We start from the raw sequence: 16,286 nt of genomic DNA on the forward strand, positions 1-16,286 counted from the left end.
AATCCAGTGGACCGCGTCAGTACGGGCCCACTCAAATGTCAACAGACTCAGTCACAGTACCTTTTACTTGAGGCGGCCGGCACGGATGTGCGAGCCGGTTCCGCTGTTCGTCGCGGTGCAGAAAGGAAGCGGTGCAGGACGCGTTGTCCCTAGATGCGGTGCAGGCAGTGGCCCGTTGACAGAGTCGGTGGATCCAAGGCTTGCGTTGCAGGGCGAGGCGGTGCTTCGATGCTGTGCTTGCAGCTTGCGGTGCGGCGACAGAGCCGGAGTTCGGGAGCTGGCGTCGATCAGTCCGGACACCGGTGCGAGTCGGGCCGTGCGTTGCAAAGCGTGCAAAGCGGTGCCCAACTCCGGTGCGGTCACAGGACTCGGAGTCAGCAGCAGGGACCGCTTTGGTCAGACCAGTACGAGTCGGTGTAGCGAGGCGTTGCACATCACCGTGTCCACCAGTCGCGATGCAGGCTACGGCTCGGTGACGGCATCAGTACGGAGTCGGTGAGCTCAGAGCTTGCGTTGTTCGAGGCGAACGTTGCTTGATGCGGTGCCTACAGGACACCGGGCCGGTCGTGAGAGTCGGTCACAGCTCCCTGCCTCTGTAGCCACTGAAACAGCGTTTCCAGCAGCAATCCGCAAAGGCTGGTGAAGTCCACTGGTCCTGGGACTTCGGTCAGGGGGCAAGCTCTCTTCCAAACCCTTGGAGATCTTTTGCACAAGTTGAAAGAAAAGTCCACAAAGTTCTTTCTCCTCTCTTTGGCAGTCAGGCAACCACTGCAGGTCAATCCCCCAAGCAGCACTTCAGCTTGGAAATAGTCTCTCCTCAGTTTCTTCAGGTTCCTTCTCCTCAGCCGAGGTTTCGTCTTGTAAGTCCAGAAGTGATCTAATTTCATGGGATCAGGGTCCCAATACTTATACCCCAAAATCCTTTATTCTCTGAGGGGAGAGGGGCCTGTTCCCAGTTCAAGCCACTTCTGAAGCACTCTGTTTACCAGACTTCTCCTTTCCTTTCAAAGAGCAGGGGGGCAGGCACATCAGACGCCCCACAGGAGGTGAAGCCAGCATTGTGGAAGGCAAGTACAGTCTTGGAGCACTTTGTTGACAGTCTTCTTTCTCTTCTTTCAGTGTGCAGGGCAGAAACATCAGACACACCACAGGAGGTGGAGCTAGCATTGTAGAGGGAAGGCCCAGCCCTATTCAGGTCCCAGGGGCAACTCCTCCCTCCCATCTAGATGCCGATCTCTCTATTCACCACTGGGCTGCCCCAGCCTGTCTCCTGGAATCCCCCAGCCCTGTCACTCACAAACCCAGACAAAAGAATTCACAACCTCGCAGAGGCAGGTTTAAATGGTTAGGCAAGCAAATACCTACTTTCTAAATGTGGTATTTGCAAACACAGAATATTAAAATAACCTTCACTAAAAGATGTATTTGATTATTCTGAGTCCAGGCATACCAAACTCGAATTTCTACAATGTTCTCTGAGTCGGTTAGGATTATAAAGTGTAATAATTCTAACAACCCATTCTGGCCTACGGAGAACAGGTAGCCTTGCAATAGTGAAAAAGGAAAATGGCTGTAATTCACTATTAGGACATGCCACACACATCAGAGCTTGTCCTACCTTATACCTACAATGCACCCTGCCCTTGGGCCTACCATAGGGGTGACTAATATGAAGTCAAGGGAAGGTTTAGGGTCTGGCAAGTGGGTGCACTTGCCCAGTCAGCATGACAGTACCAACCTGTACGCAGGCTCTGCAATGGCAGACCTTAGACACATTTTACAAGGCCGCTTCTGTGGGTGGCACAACCAGTGCTGCAAGTCCACTAGCAGCATTTGGAATTACACGCCCTGGGCACACTCAGTGCACTGTACTAGGGTCTGACAAGTAAACCAAATAGTCAATCATGGCATCACCAATTAATATATTCATTTTACAATAGGGAGAGCATATGCACTTTAGCACTGATCAGCAGTGGTAAAGTGCCCAGATTCATTAAACCAACAAAAACAGGTCAGAGAAAATATAGGAGGAAGGCAAAAACTTCAGGGATGACCCTGCAAAAAGGGCCAAGTCCAACAGGGCCATTATATGCCCTTGTGATGAAGGATAAGTGCAAAGGGGCGGATAGAAGCTGATTCCTGCCACAAAGATGTTTGTTGAGTGAATATTTGCATATCCTTTTCTCTCCTGATTACTGAACACAGGATCCCAAGTAGAGCGTATAAAGAAATGGGATATCGGTTTCAAATTCGATTGTGCTATGGAGGTGTTTACTAACCATTGGCTCTACAGAAGAGACACTGGAGGTTCTAATAGTACACTAGAGGCTTTTGGCATTATACAAGTTGGTTATAGACCAGACTTCTCATAAGTTGGAGTGTTGCCCTGAAGAAGTCCCACGTGAATAGGGATGAAACGCGTAGGCTGTTCCCAACGTGCATTTGTCTTTTTGTCCCACCATAAGATTTGAGAAATTCAAGAATAAAGATGATGAAAAACAATCTGGCAACTTGTGTGTTATAGAAATAGTTCAAGTCTTCTTGCTGTCATTTATCTAAGCTTAAGGGAGGTACTTGCTGTCACTTGTTTGAACTAAAGTGGAACACTAGCATTGTGAATTATTTGGGATTCATTCTGGAATCTTTGGGAAAGAACTGTATTGTGCTCTTCAAAATTGTGGAATTTCATGTAGGGATTTGGGTTTTTTCGGTTGACCCAAATGAGTGAGCACTTTTCGAAAAATACTAGGGACAAACAGTGTGCAGGCGAAGTCTAAGCCATAACCGGTTTCTTGTTGTACTACTGCTTCTTGATCACGCTTCAGTCTTGAAATGTGGAATTTCCCTCTCCCTCTCCCTCTCCCTCTCCCTCCTTGGAACAATGACAACCAAACAAGGGAAGCAGACTGTGTGCTCCTTTTCAAAGATGAATGACTTCTAAACAGGCTTAATTTATTACACCGGAATCTCGGTGACACAGCTCCACTCCCCCTCCTGTCTTGAAAAAACGGAGCAGTCATTACAGTTAACAATTTCTCTATAATTTATAGATTATACTTTTAGATAGAGTTGGTAGGGCAGGAATCACAGGGAAAGCCCTGGAGTGGATTGGCTCCTTCTTAAAGGAACAAACATTCCAAGTTTTTGACAGCGACTAGTCCTCGGATATCTTGCCTGCGGCTTGGTGGGGACCCACAGGGTCCTCGCTCAGCCCCACGTTGTTCAATATATACCGTCAACCTTTGGCCGATTATGTGGCTCCCTTCGGGATTTCTCTAGTATCGTATACAGACGACACCCAGCTGGTGTTCTCTTTTGCTCCAGATTCGGATACTTTAACATCTAATCTTAAACCCTGCCTGAAGCAGATACCCAGCTGTATGAACAAGTCTTGCTTGAAACTCAATGGATCAAAAACAGAACTAATGACTCTTTGAAATAATTCCAGCATTCAACAAGGTCTGGTTTGGCCTACTAAACTTGGTACCCCTCTAACCCCTAAGGCTGTTACAAAAAGTTCAGAGATGTGGCTTGAAGATACCTTGACTAGGCAAGATCCTAGCCTTGTTCCCCGAGACCGCGAGACAAGTGGTCGTTCAAGCCCCGGTCCTGTCTCAATTGGACTATGGTAACTCTTTTTACTAGGGGTTGCCAAAAGAAGTTATCTAGAAATTGCAGGTTGTGGAAAATGTGGGTGCAAGCACACTGCTTGGACTTCCTAATCACAGTGAGTTAGGCAGCTTCACTGGCTTCCTATTGCCCACATAGAGTGGAATTTAAATCACTGTGCATTGCCCACTGGGCTTTCCAAGGCCGTGGCCCTCCTTTCCTACACCAATTGGTTACCCGTTATACTCTAAATAGATCACTTCATTCTTCAAACTTACACCTGACTTACACCCCGACTATTAAAAAAGCTAGAAGAGGTGGGCATTCCTTCATTTTTGATGTAGCAAAGCTTTGGAACTCTCTTCCCTTGATCATTCGATCAACAGAAAATTATCTATGCTTCCGGAAAGCAACCAAAACTTAGCTCTTAAAATAATTTAGTTTTTTAAGGTGCTCTTCCCGTTCTGTTATGCTGCTTCCTCTTACCCTGCGCTGGGATGTCTCTGGGTAACCAGGCGCTCTACAAATGATGACAATAGAAATGGAAATAAAATATTCTGACGAAAAGTACCGAAGTGATCACAGAGATGGGAATAAATTATCATTATCAATCACCCAGAATGAATAAATCCATTCTAAGTTAGCCCAGTCACCAGCTACATATATTTGTCATCAGGTATTTTTCAAAAGATATTCTTTGTGGCCAAAAGTCTGTATATAACTTAGGCGTGATAACGGTTAATGTTAAATGCTTACATTCTACCAAACCCCCGCGAATCTAGTGAAAAGACTGAATTTTCAAAAACCCAGCAAAAGACAAAATTGTGTTTTGACCCACCCACATTCAAAAATTGAGCCTGCCCTTCCCAATTATTAACATCACTTCGGGATTCATTATGAAAAATACTGCTACACTGAGGTGCAATGTTTTTTCAACTGCCAGAGCGGCAGGCTCCTAATGCTGAGGTTTGGTTGAGTCATTTGTATTTTTTATGACTACACTCCCCATGAAAACTAATTATGATAAATCACACATAATGGCTTGTGGCCCAGGCAAATAAGCCCTAACAGTATTACATTTGGGCATAAAGCAGCTAAGCACACTCAAAAGCTTTTGTTATCTGGGACTCTTGTTTGATGTTTGCAATTCCTGCCATGTAGAAGATAACTCTGCATGTTGTAAACTTGGGCGGACAGCGGGTTCACTTTCTAATTTAGCCAAAAGGGAGAATAGGTGTACAATCTGCCCTTGCCTGAAACTGTACAAAATGCAATATTGTTCCTACTGCCATCTACGTCGGAGCCGGGGTTTGGATTTCATAACACTGCTCCAATCCAAGTTGAGGAAAACAGAATTTTTAGAAGGTAGCTGAACTTGCCACCCTCATGCTTTTATGAAACTGAAGGTGTATGAAGCAAGGAACTACCCCCCTGTCCTTGTGACGCCAAAGCGGAACAATTCCTACTACATTTGATGTTTTTTAGTGTTTTTTTTATCAACAACCTTTTCAGCTATGCCTTAAACCTCTTTTAAATAGACCAGCTATTCAGAAATGTAGGGCAGTGTTAATCTATCTTCAAATGTTAAATTGCCCAGAATTTGTTTCACTGTATGCAGCAAACTTAAGATGTCCATTTGCAGTAGAAAATCAATGGAGGGGGAAGCTATAGGTACTCTCTTTGCTGCTGTTGGCTCTGTATTATGTTTGATGAAAGACTGTGTTTTAATGGTTTTATTTATTGCAGTGCACATAAAATGGTATTTTATGAATGAATGTATATTTTTAACTTTTGCTTTTATGATCATTTTAGATCAAATAAAGGTTTATTGAATTGAGTAGTGAATGGGTTCCATAGTAGTGTTGACGTTGTTCCTGCTGCCAGCAGGGTTTGCTTATTATTGCTTATTTGTTGGCATGGACTCCCTCCACTCCCCCCCCCCCAAAGCACAAGGAGAGCTCATATGTTGCCTGGGCAAAGATCACATTGCAGTTGAATTGTGCCCTACACACCATACCTCTGAAATAATGCCACATCAAAGATTATTGTTTAATTGTTATATTTAGCAGTGAGAACACTGGAATTCATATGCAATCCTAAATCATTTTTTACCTGTATTTACTTTGTAAAAACAATACTGTGAAGGGGCCAACCGTTTTGCTTAAGAGTCTATCCTCTGTGCTGCCAAATGCAAATGTTAGAGAATATAAAAGCTGCCTAATTTTGATTCCACCTAATTTGATGCCTCTTTCTTTCACCGCACATTTCCTCTCACTGTATCTCGCTCTTGCTGGTTCTTTTTTATCATTAATTTATTCTTTTATCACTCCTGTCCTGTATGTCTCCTCTTCTGTCTTTCTCTTTTTTCTTTCCTTCTCTTTCTTGTCCTGGGTCAAAGTCTGAAGATGAACAAGTACTGGCAAAGCCAACAGTTTTATCTTTAATGTGCCAGCTCATTCGCAACAGCTGTTTATATGTGTTGCATGCACAAATGCTGTTGGACATTAAAGCCTATACTATTCGCGTTACCAGTGCTGTGGTTAAAGTAGCTTAATGGAATTGCTTTCTGTATAGAATGCTTATAGGAGATAATAAATTAAGTGTGACAAACAGCATATTCATTGACTGTACTTTCAATATTTAGAACAGTCCCTCATGCATTAATTGAAAGCACTTCCTGGAAAGGGGAATGCCACACAAAATAACCAAAACGCGATAGAGAAATAGTCATCTGGAGGGGTGGAGGGGCAAAGTCTATTCTATGTATACTTTAAAGATTTGGTAACAACACATCTTTTAGGTGTCTCCAACCTTATCGGTAATTAGAGCTACTTATGTTCAATAAAAATCATTCGGAGCTACCAATATTATTAATATAATAAACGTCAGACAAGATTGCATTAGTGGCTTCTTTAAGCAGAATTACCAACCATGATCACCTTAGTTCAGGATTTCCAGCAGTAACGTTAAAAATGCTTTGTCAATTTGGAATACCTTTAAAAAGGTAATAATACCAGCCACAGTTGCAGTACTTGGCTTGCAATGGCTTCCAAAAATACACACATTTTCTCCTTGAATACACACTTTTCAATTTTGGAATACATCTGTTAATTTAACCAAGCAAAAGCTTCTAATGTATTAGGCTGGGCTTCACGCAGGAGGGCTACTCACAAGTATCTAGAGCGCTACTAATAGCTCACGAGCTACTTGTTGGAGAACTCAGTTGTAGATAGTTGCTTGGTCAAGCCTGATCTAAAAAGAAGTCCCAGTCCCCAAAATGTGTGCATCTGACCACCATCTCCACAATGTAGGCACTGATGTTAACATAACATTAAGGTTTAATTTCTTCTCAAGTAGTGGAGCTCAAGAGGTAGAAACGTTTCAACAGTACCATGTCTCTGCAAATCAATTACCAAATTAAGTACAAAATAACATTACAAAGGTGTTAAGGGTTAAAACTCCATGGTGAGCCTTGGCCTCTAAACCTGAGAGTACTGTTTGTTTTTCTTACTTTCCTTATTCATTAGTGTTTTGAGGAAGTTTTACTGTTTGACCAGTTTCTTTCCATTCAAATGATTAACCAAATATTTCCATTAGATTTCCCGTAGCAACGTATAATCGAACTGAAGCAGTTTGCTAAAGTAAACTGAAGTGTGCCTTTGTCATTGTGTAGCTCGTATTCACCCAACTATCATACAACAAAAGGAGACATCGACTCAGCCCATGAGGACCCTGCTGACCTCGACAATGAAAGACAGATTTACAAAAATGTGTTGGAAGGTGGGGACATCCCACTCCAGGGACTCAGTGGTATGAGCAAGCGGCCCTCCAGCTCGTCATCCACAAAAGGTAAGTCTCCCAAAAACTCCACTCCCTCCACCGACCTAAATGAAATCTGCCTTCAGTAGTTCCTGTTCCAGAAAGGGGTTACAATGGTTGGTTCAGAATCCTTTGTAAATGTTGTTAGTAATTGGCATCCATACAGTATGAGAGAAGATATAGAAACAGCTAAACACCAGTGATGGCTGGCAATGCAGAAGGCATATCACATGGTGGTAGGAATAGTGCTTCATGTAACGTCTGTAAGTAAGACTTTGTATTTGGGCAGATCTGCAAAAGTCTGCATTCGTTTCACCAAATAGTACATTGCAGAGGATGGAGGCACCAATGGACATTAACAATCAAAGAAGGAATTTAAATTCAGGAAACTAGGCATAGTTGCTGGTTTTTTTGCTGTCCTAAAATAAATTTCGGTTTGGTGGAATGAAGTCCTCAGAGTAGGGCTTCTAGATAGTCAGTGGAATGTTGGGAATACCCACAAAAATGTTAATGTTGGCGAGCGTTCCCGAAGGCTTTCCTATCCAAAATGTGCACCTTAATGTTCTATTAAAAAATGACTGGGATAAGTGTGTGTTTAGCATATGAACAAGCCAAGGTATGAACCTAAAAGATTTCTCCGCAAAGAAATGTAGACCTTTTTAGGGCACGAAGGTGATGCCCTGGTTTTCCACATCTCTAACTGTGACTGTTTTAGTGAATTTATATTTTATGTATACTGCACTTAATTGCCAAACCTACTTTGCATTAGTCTGCGGCCATGCCCAGTAGCGAATCCAACGAAGGTGGTTAACATCTGTTGCACCCGACCTTCAGCCATGTGCAGCTTGGGCAGGATAGTGTGCTGGGTTGAGCAAGTGTCTGGTCTGCGGCCAGGCCCTGACAGGAGTCATGACTCATTGAATTGTGATTTGAAAACGCAGATATGGAAAAGTGTTAACCCTTCAGGCCCACGGAAACCTTTTTTAAATGCTTATATCTCTAAAACTACTGAACAGATATACCCCAACAGATATACCCCAAACTAGCATAAATCGAGATTTCTCAATATATTTCTACGTTCATGCAAAGTTTGGTATACATCTCTTGGCTGTAGAGTTGTGCTAAATTTCTTATGGGAGGTAAAATGGGATACAACTATTCCCCCCCCCCCCCCACCCCTAAAAAAAAAATAACTTTGCACCCCTACTCAGTAGCCCCATAATTTGACTTGCCTAAATTTAGCTGACTGTACTTAGCGATTACCACATTTTATGGAGATCCGGTCAAGGGGTTCATGAGTAATTGGCAAATCAAAAAAAATTAATTTTCAATGGAAAGTGCTCCTGAACCATAACTACACAGTTGCGACTGGCACTTTATTATATACACACACGCTGTGACCCTCTGTGAGGCCGGTACCGAGATATAGCACTACTTTATAGAACCCTCTACGTGTTAAATGGTGTGCTATTTAATGTTTAATTGTGATAATAGTAAAAACCTTCACATTAATAATAAGAATGATTATTATTATTATCTCCATCGTTATTATTAATCATAATAACATAATGTATTATTTTTGTTAATATTATTATTGTTTTAATAGTAATGTGTTTTTACAACACAGTTCATTCCATGGTTTTGCATTACTAAGTTTTGGCTATATGATAGATGGTATTATCCCTCAATGGAATGGTATTCACTGCGGCCATTAATAAAGTTTCCACTGCAAGCTTATAATCTTACCACGCATTGTGTCAATGGAGTGCAGTGCACTAAAAAAGGGGTGTTACTTCCTCAATATCATCATAATGTGGATTCAGTTGTTTTCCATTTGCACGCCGTCTGTATGGAATATGTTACCTATTCACAATGACTTTTTTCTTTGCATTGTCTTTGTGTCTACAAATAGTTCGCCAATCTCCAGGTACATTTTTAATTTTAAAATGTGGGGCAACAAAATCAAAAATGTGCACTGCAAAAATAATCTTCTAACAGAATTTTGAAGTCATGTAATACTGATTACTTTTTAGGATCTATTCCTACGAGCTGTGGAATGGTTTGTTGGCAGTATGTATTGCGGCTGGTTGGAAGCGGGGCTTGCTTATTCTGTGGATATATATCTCTGTTTGTGCTTGTGTAGAGGTCGCTTGCATCGTACTCTCTCACCAGCCAGCAGGCTTCTAATCTAATGGATTGTATCTATTCTGTTTTGCACGCTTGCCAGTGGATCGTAAAGGTGGGAACGCTCACATGATTTCACCTTCCTCATATAATAGCAGAACATTTAATGGTAGCAATGCTTTGGGTAACGCTGGCAAACACAAGAAGCCATTTTCAACTGCGAAAGCCTGTATTTCTGAGATTCTCCCTTCCAAATTCAAGCCTAAGCTAGCAGCTTCGAGTGCCCCTGTGCAGGACACCAGAGGCACAATGGGTTCTCACCTCAAAGCTCAAAGTTGTGAAAATCTGCGCAATTCCATTGGTTTATTCCAAATCCAAAAAGCACATGCTGCAGAGGTAGGGGAAAGCACTGAAAACATGTTCATGAAGTCTAAAAGAGACGCTGTCTCTAAGTCTGGCAGTGCCATGAGCCTTCAGGAATACAGCTTAAATACTAGGAAATGTTCCTTTCCTTCAAGCTTTAGAACAAGTGAAACCGAATTTACAGCACTGTATAAAAATATGCACTTCATCAACCGATCCAGCCTGCCCAGTAGCATATCTTCGTGCAGTGTGAGAGACATTGCTTCGCAGTTTGAAAATGAGCAGCAGGACATGTGCGACCACAGTACTGGCGTGGAAGGCTCAGGGCATATCCCGAAGCACACCGTCTCATCACGAGTAACTGCCTTCGAGCAGCTTATACAGAGGTCCAGGTCGATGCCATCTTTAGACATTTCCAGTCATCACAGCACATCTCCCACACCGTCGCCAAGTAGAGGTTGCCTGAGCTCAGCATGTTCTGCAGAATCCCTTTTGGAACCACAAATTAAAAAAAATCAAGCAGTAAAGGAGTCTCTCGCCACCTCCTCTCTGGCCCTTGAGCATCCCGCTGCTACTTCCAGCACTGTGAAGAGTAACTCTCCTACATCCTTTGTGCAAGCTATTGTTTCTCCAGCCAATACACATCCTACCTCTGTGGCCACCATGGTGCACGCTAGCTCAACTCCAAGCATTATGCACAGGAACTCTCCAACCACTGTTGTGCATGATAGTTATCCTGTGACCAACACGGAAAACACGCGGGCTTTCTCCGTGGCTACCATGGTGCATGATAGCTCTACTTCAGCCATGGTGCGTGCCATCTCTCCGCCAGCTCTAATGTATCCCTCTTTCCCAACCGACATTGTGCATGCCAACTCTGTGCCCACCATATCTCCTCCATCCATTATGCATGTAACCTCTCTGTCCACAATGGTGCATGCCATCTCTCCTCCAACCACTAATTCTAGCAACTTCCTGAACTCAATGTTGCATGCCACATCCGCTCCGGCTCTTATGTACACAGCTTCCTCCACTGCTTATGTGCACACAGACTCCATTTCCACAACTGTTGACACAACTTCTCCTTTCAACGCTGCCCGCCCAGTCTCCCCTTCTACCTCTGTCAATGCTGCCTCTCCATGCAGCAGCAATATGGAGGACCTCACTGCAGGTATCGGTGACATGGCACCCATGGACCTATTCTCGAACGGCACTGATGAGGTTGACAGGCTTTCTAATACATCGAATGACAGCTGTGGAAGCAGTATCAGTCAGTCTCAAAAATATAAAGTGAGTTCTTGTAAGGGCACCTGTCCAGCTTCCTACACGCGGTTCACAACAATTCGAAGGCATGAGCAGCAAACGTCCAAGACACCTGTTACTAGATCAGATGGCCACGGGGACAGAAACATGCTTCCCAGAAACGTCTACCTCATGAGTCCTCTACCATTCAAGTTAAAAAAATCAGTGCACAGCAGTTTGAAAAAGGTGCCCCACCCTGAAGCAGCAGGAAACCAGTTCCACGATGGGATAAAACACGCGGAGAAAGGAAACCTAACTGATGACCATCCTCTGCCTACGCACAGCCCTCAGAGAAAGCCCCTTGTTCCCAAGCGCTTGTCTTCTTTTGACATTGTGGAAAAACTGGGCATTTTATCCGTTCCTGAGCAGGTTGGAGGAGGCTCTGTTGTACCAGTCGATTGCCTGGACTCGCTTAACAATGGGAATGCTGTTCCTTATTCCTTACGTCATCACCAGGATACCAGTAACAATGAACAGAGTGAGCGTGGAGCGTGCCCACGAGGTGGATTTATTTTTGTGTGCTTCACCTGTTCCTTCATCTGTGTGGCACATCACCTTACCTGTCTTCTGAGTTTGCATTCTTTGTTTCCTTGGCTCCTGACATCACAGTGCCCATTTTAGTCTGTTGGAAACAGCCACACTTTGGTTAGCACTAGGACTTGAGTATAGGTCTATATTTAAGAAGTGATGCTATGCTACTTGTCCTGAAATCATTAAACCCAGTTATTTGACAGGTCTTAGTGTACTGGCTCACAACAAGACATTTGGCTCACCACATCCTTATTGATTTACATGTGCTGTAAGAATAAAAACAATGCGCTTGTGTGATCTGAGGCAGCCTGCTGCATGTGCACTGCAGAATTGCTGATTCTTTTGTAAACACAGGTTACCACAGCTTTTCACCAGCATCAATTTTTATAAAAAACGCCATTATATCAGAAAAAAAGATGCAAAAATTGGCTCAGAAAAATTCCACTCTTCCAGATCTTGCTCCTTTCCCTCACCGGGGCAGAATTACACATTACAGTGACTTTTGGGCCCAATTTTGAGTTATCTTGGTAATGTAAAATCCCCTGATTTCTGGATTAAGTTCTTACATACAACCACCCCCCTCTTATAAGACTGTAATTTTTGTTTGCAAACAATGTGTGTAACTGGGGCACCATTCCAATATTAGTGCTACCTGTTGCAATTCTGCAGCTCGCATGCAGGACATTACTTGTTGCAGTGAGTCCTTATGTCTTCTCTCCTTTTTATTACTACATTCCCTTTGGTTTCCATTCTTGTCAGCATTATCTCAGACACAGTTTTTTTACCTATACCTTTATGTGTGTGCCTGTCTTAGGTATAGTGCATTCAAGCCAAGCAACCAGAGAGTGACAGTAGCTTTTGCCTGCTCCAAACATACTCACTGGTCATGCCAGACGCACAGTTTGTAGCTTAATCACTTTGTGTTGTTTTGGAGTAGATTCAGAATCGCCAAGACATTTTGCTCCATTCGACTACATGGATGCACCGGAAGACATTCTGCGCAGGCGGCACGATGACAAAGAGGTAACCATTCTGCTACCTTGATTTAAGATTCACTTTTTGTAACTAATCCTTAAAGAGAAAGGCACATAATAATAATATACGATTTTATGAACTGTGTTCGATATAGTATACTCCTTGAACTTCTCAGAAATTGTTAGCGACTGTTTTGAAGAACTGTGACGTCTCTGGAGTTTATAATAAAAATTATTCCAGACAGTAGAGTTGCTGCAAAGTGAAATCGGGTAACTTCATTGTAAAATTACACGAGCGTGTCTTCAGCTGCAGAGCATGGACATGACAGGCTCAAGTGGTGCATCCCAGAATTCATAAGAGACACGCTTTAGTACATGTGGATGAGTGAGGCATTCTGAAGTACAACGTTCAGGGCTGTTCAATTTATGTCCAGGAGGCATGGATGCATTCAACATTTTCAGGATAACCAGTGCCTATGTAAATGAAGTGCATGTAGAAAAGTTATATGTAACTTTATGTAAGTGGATATCATGACAGTTCGGCATGGATCCAACCCACCAGGACATACTTTGGATACCCCTGCATAGGTCAAAGCTATGCACGTGGTTCCATGTCAGTTCATCAGGAGCTGATAAATAACTTATTATATATGTGATAATGGTACTTCTACTTGCATATGCACTGCCCTCCAGCACGAGCCCCTGAACTCTTTAAGAAATGATTATAGAAGGAAGGAGTGTACACATACCCTTTAGTACCCATGGGTGCCAGACCGCACAACACTTCAGCTTCTGACATTTCTACTCGGAAGATTAGGGCCACAGAGTCCAGAGGGTGGTAGTGGAATATGTGGGTCAAGAGAGAGCAATTCACATGGATGGAAGTACTATTGAGCGAGTCAAGAACATTTATGAAGCACTTTGTACATGTCATACTCTCTTAAAGCGCCAGTCAAACTATAAAAGTTGGAAGGCAGAAAGAGGAACCATTTAGGTTTCTTCCTAATTTGAGAAGAGTAAAAAATAATTCCACAGGAGAGGAGCCAACACTGCGAAGCTTCTACTTCATAGCTGAAAGCTTGTGTAGGGAATGATAAAGACACTAGGGGGTGCCTGAATAAAGGTAGATCTCCCTTAAGGTAGTGTGAGTTTTTGTTCATCAAGATTCTCAGGTAAAAATCAGCCAGGCCCTTGGAAGTTTCTCAGGTTTTCTCGAATGTAAGTTCATGTAAAGAGTGGATCGATGTCTGTATCTTTATGACATGATCCAGTTTTCTGAGGCCTCAGTGAATTTGACCACAGCGTTTTGTGCCTGTTGGTTGTACTTTTGGAAAGACCACTAAATGGCCCCTCAGTAATCCATAAACACTGTGATGATGGCACTCACATTTTCAACTTCTAGATTCAAGGGGGGGGGGGGGAATCTTCCAAAGTCACACTATTTGTTATGACCCCAATGTGATAATGAACAGAAATGTCAGGTTTTATTCTTTGATTGTAGTTTTTGGACAATGTTAAGAAGCTAAGTGAGAGAATTAAACAAATATGGGTTAGGAAGTGATTTTAAACAACAATTACGTAAACAATGCCTAGGAGGGGGGCACGTGCACAGGGAACACATATGGGGATAAATAAAGTCTGGTCCTGTGGAGCCCCTCAGAATGCAGCTGTGGTGTAAAATGTATCAGGTCCCAAGATATCTGTTGGAAACGAAAACATGAAAACACCACAGGACTCGATTCTGTTGGCCAGTGACCTCCTATTTATGGTTTTCTTCTCATAGGAGATTTGCAGTTTTAATAATTTCAATGGGATTTTTAAGTACGGATTAGTCTGTCCTACTCTTTTCACATTTCTAAAGATGTGACAAGTCCATTAGAAGAAAATAATTCTGCTAGGTACAACTTCATAAAATGTAATCAGGTGATGAAAAATGGAATATGAACAACAACACAAATCACAACATACTGCATGTGCACCAACTTATTTATAAGTGGTCACATTTTATGTGTCGTTCTTTGTCTTTTCTTTTTTATTGCTGCAAAGAAATGCACAAATTATAGCCTTCTTTGTTCAGAGACTTGACAGGGATTTTTCAGAAATTCATTCTCACCATGACACCGTTTCCCTGATGTGAGTTGACTTACGCAGGCTATGAGGACTCTCTGCAAGACATCAGAGGGGTCCAGAGATGGCTGCGACAAATCTTCCAAGTACAGACTTGTGAGCATTGTCATGAGATTCCACAAGAGGATTAATCACAGTGTCAATTCTAATACCAACAATGATCCATTATCACAACACATAAAAGGGTCTACAGCAAAGTTTGTGTCACCAAGAGAGGGAGTGTGGTACAAATGGCAGACTAAAAAATGTTTGGGTACTTTCACATTGTGTATATTACCTTGTTGGAAATTTGGTTATTAGTTGAGGCGTGTGAAACCTTGCTCACGTATCAGCCACAATTTATGTTAGGGTGAAGTCACAAGAAAACTCCAATTTAACCTGTGCTTAACCTTCTGGTAGCTTGGAAACACAACGTTGTTAGGCTTAACTTAGAAGCAATGTGTAAAGTATTTATGCAGCACTTTATGCATTATTAAAGTAAAAACACAAGAAAAATCCCATGCCAGTTTTGTAAAATTGAGTACGCTTTAATACATTTGATGACACCAAAATGACAAAACTCCAATCAGTAGAATCAGAGATATTCAATTTTAAAGATTTCACTGCGAATAGTGCTTAGAAGCACAAAACACCAACTGGTTATCCGGTTGTGCAGCGCCGGAACAAAGTCACAAGTTCAGGCCAACTGCGATGGAATGCGGGTCTGAACCAGGGACCAAGTTAAGCCTGCAGTAGGAAGGTAGATCCCTGACTGTGGTTGCCCCCAACTTTTTGCCTGGTGTTTTACTGGTTTTCTGACTTGGTTGACCTGGGGCCCTGCTATTCAGGACCCCAGGCCCACTGCTCTCTCTGTTAAAATGGATTCCATGTACCCTAGGTACATATCTAATTGGATACTGAGTCACATTATCAGCCCCTGTACAGTGTACCTTAGGTACCCAGGGCATAGGTGCACACAGGGCCTACCAGGGGCTGCAGCATGTATTATGCCACCCCTGGATGGCCATCCAAAACAGACACAACTGGCTGCTTGACAGCTGGGGCAAGGTGGTGTAATCACCCTTTGCTTTAGATATAGTATACCTATATCTAAACCTAAAATGGGCATACAGATCTCCTATCAGTCACTCCTATGGCAGGCCTTAACAATCCTGGAGGCAGAGTGCTTGGAATCGCGTGAGATAGTGCTCTGGCATGAGCTGAGCCTGTCTGCGGCCTTCGGGATCAATCCCTTAGCCGTTTCCATGATAGCGTCAGACCATATACTCTTAAGTGCCTTATAATCCTCGCGGTTATGGTAACTTTGGTCTGACATTATCTAAACATGTCGTGTAAGGTGTCATACGCTTTGGAATACTACCCCCTCGACAGTTCTGGCGACGGGGGTAGCATTCCACCCCTCTAGAGGGAGAAGACATGTTGGTAGCTGTAACCCCG

General features: G+C 42.9%; 2 protein-coding genes across 42 annotated transcripts in view; both read left to right on the plus strand.

Moving 5' to 3' along the window:
• The window catches only part of SORBS1 (sorbin and SH3 domain containing 1), a 1,860,906-nt gene that overhangs the window by 1,564,744 nt on the left and 279,876 nt on the right, over positions 1-16,286 (plus strand). For 28 of the 41 annotated variants that reach the window (XM_078643144.1, XM_078643174.1, XM_078643143.1 and 25 more), the window contains 3 exons: positions 7,283-7,458; positions 9,341-9,355; positions 12,686-12,771. In XM_078643144.1, the coding sequence (XP_078499270.1) occupies positions 7,283-7,458; positions 9,341-9,355; positions 12,686-12,771 (277 nt within the window). The remainder of the gene's footprint in view (positions 1-7,282; positions 7,459-9,340; positions 9,356-12,685; positions 12,772-16,286) is intronic. The other 13 variants (XM_078643170.1, XM_078643172.1, XM_078643155.1 and 10 more) reach the window with 1 other exon arrangement.
• Positions 9,377-12,674, plus strand: LOC144754869 (sorbin and SH3 domain-containing protein 1-like). The gene has a single exon (XM_078643182.1). It carries the CDS (start codon positions 9,682-9,684, stop codon positions 11,836-11,838), a length of 2,157 nt encoding a protein of 718 aa, XP_078499308.1. The 5' UTR covers positions 9,377-9,681; the 3' UTR covers positions 11,839-12,674.

This window comes from Lissotriton helveticus, chromosome 5_1 (genome assembly GCF_964261635.1).
Source record: "Lissotriton helveticus chromosome 5_1, aLisHel1.1, whole genome shotgun sequence".
NCBI lineage: Eukaryota > Metazoa > Chordata > Amphibia > Caudata > Salamandridae > Lissotriton > Lissotriton helveticus.

Bases quoted from the DNA above. Each gene is read 5' to 3' on its own strand.
- LOC144754869 (XM_078643182.1), top strand. From the start codon at position 9,682: ATGATTTCACCTTCCTCATATAATAGCAGAACATTTAATGGTAGCAAT.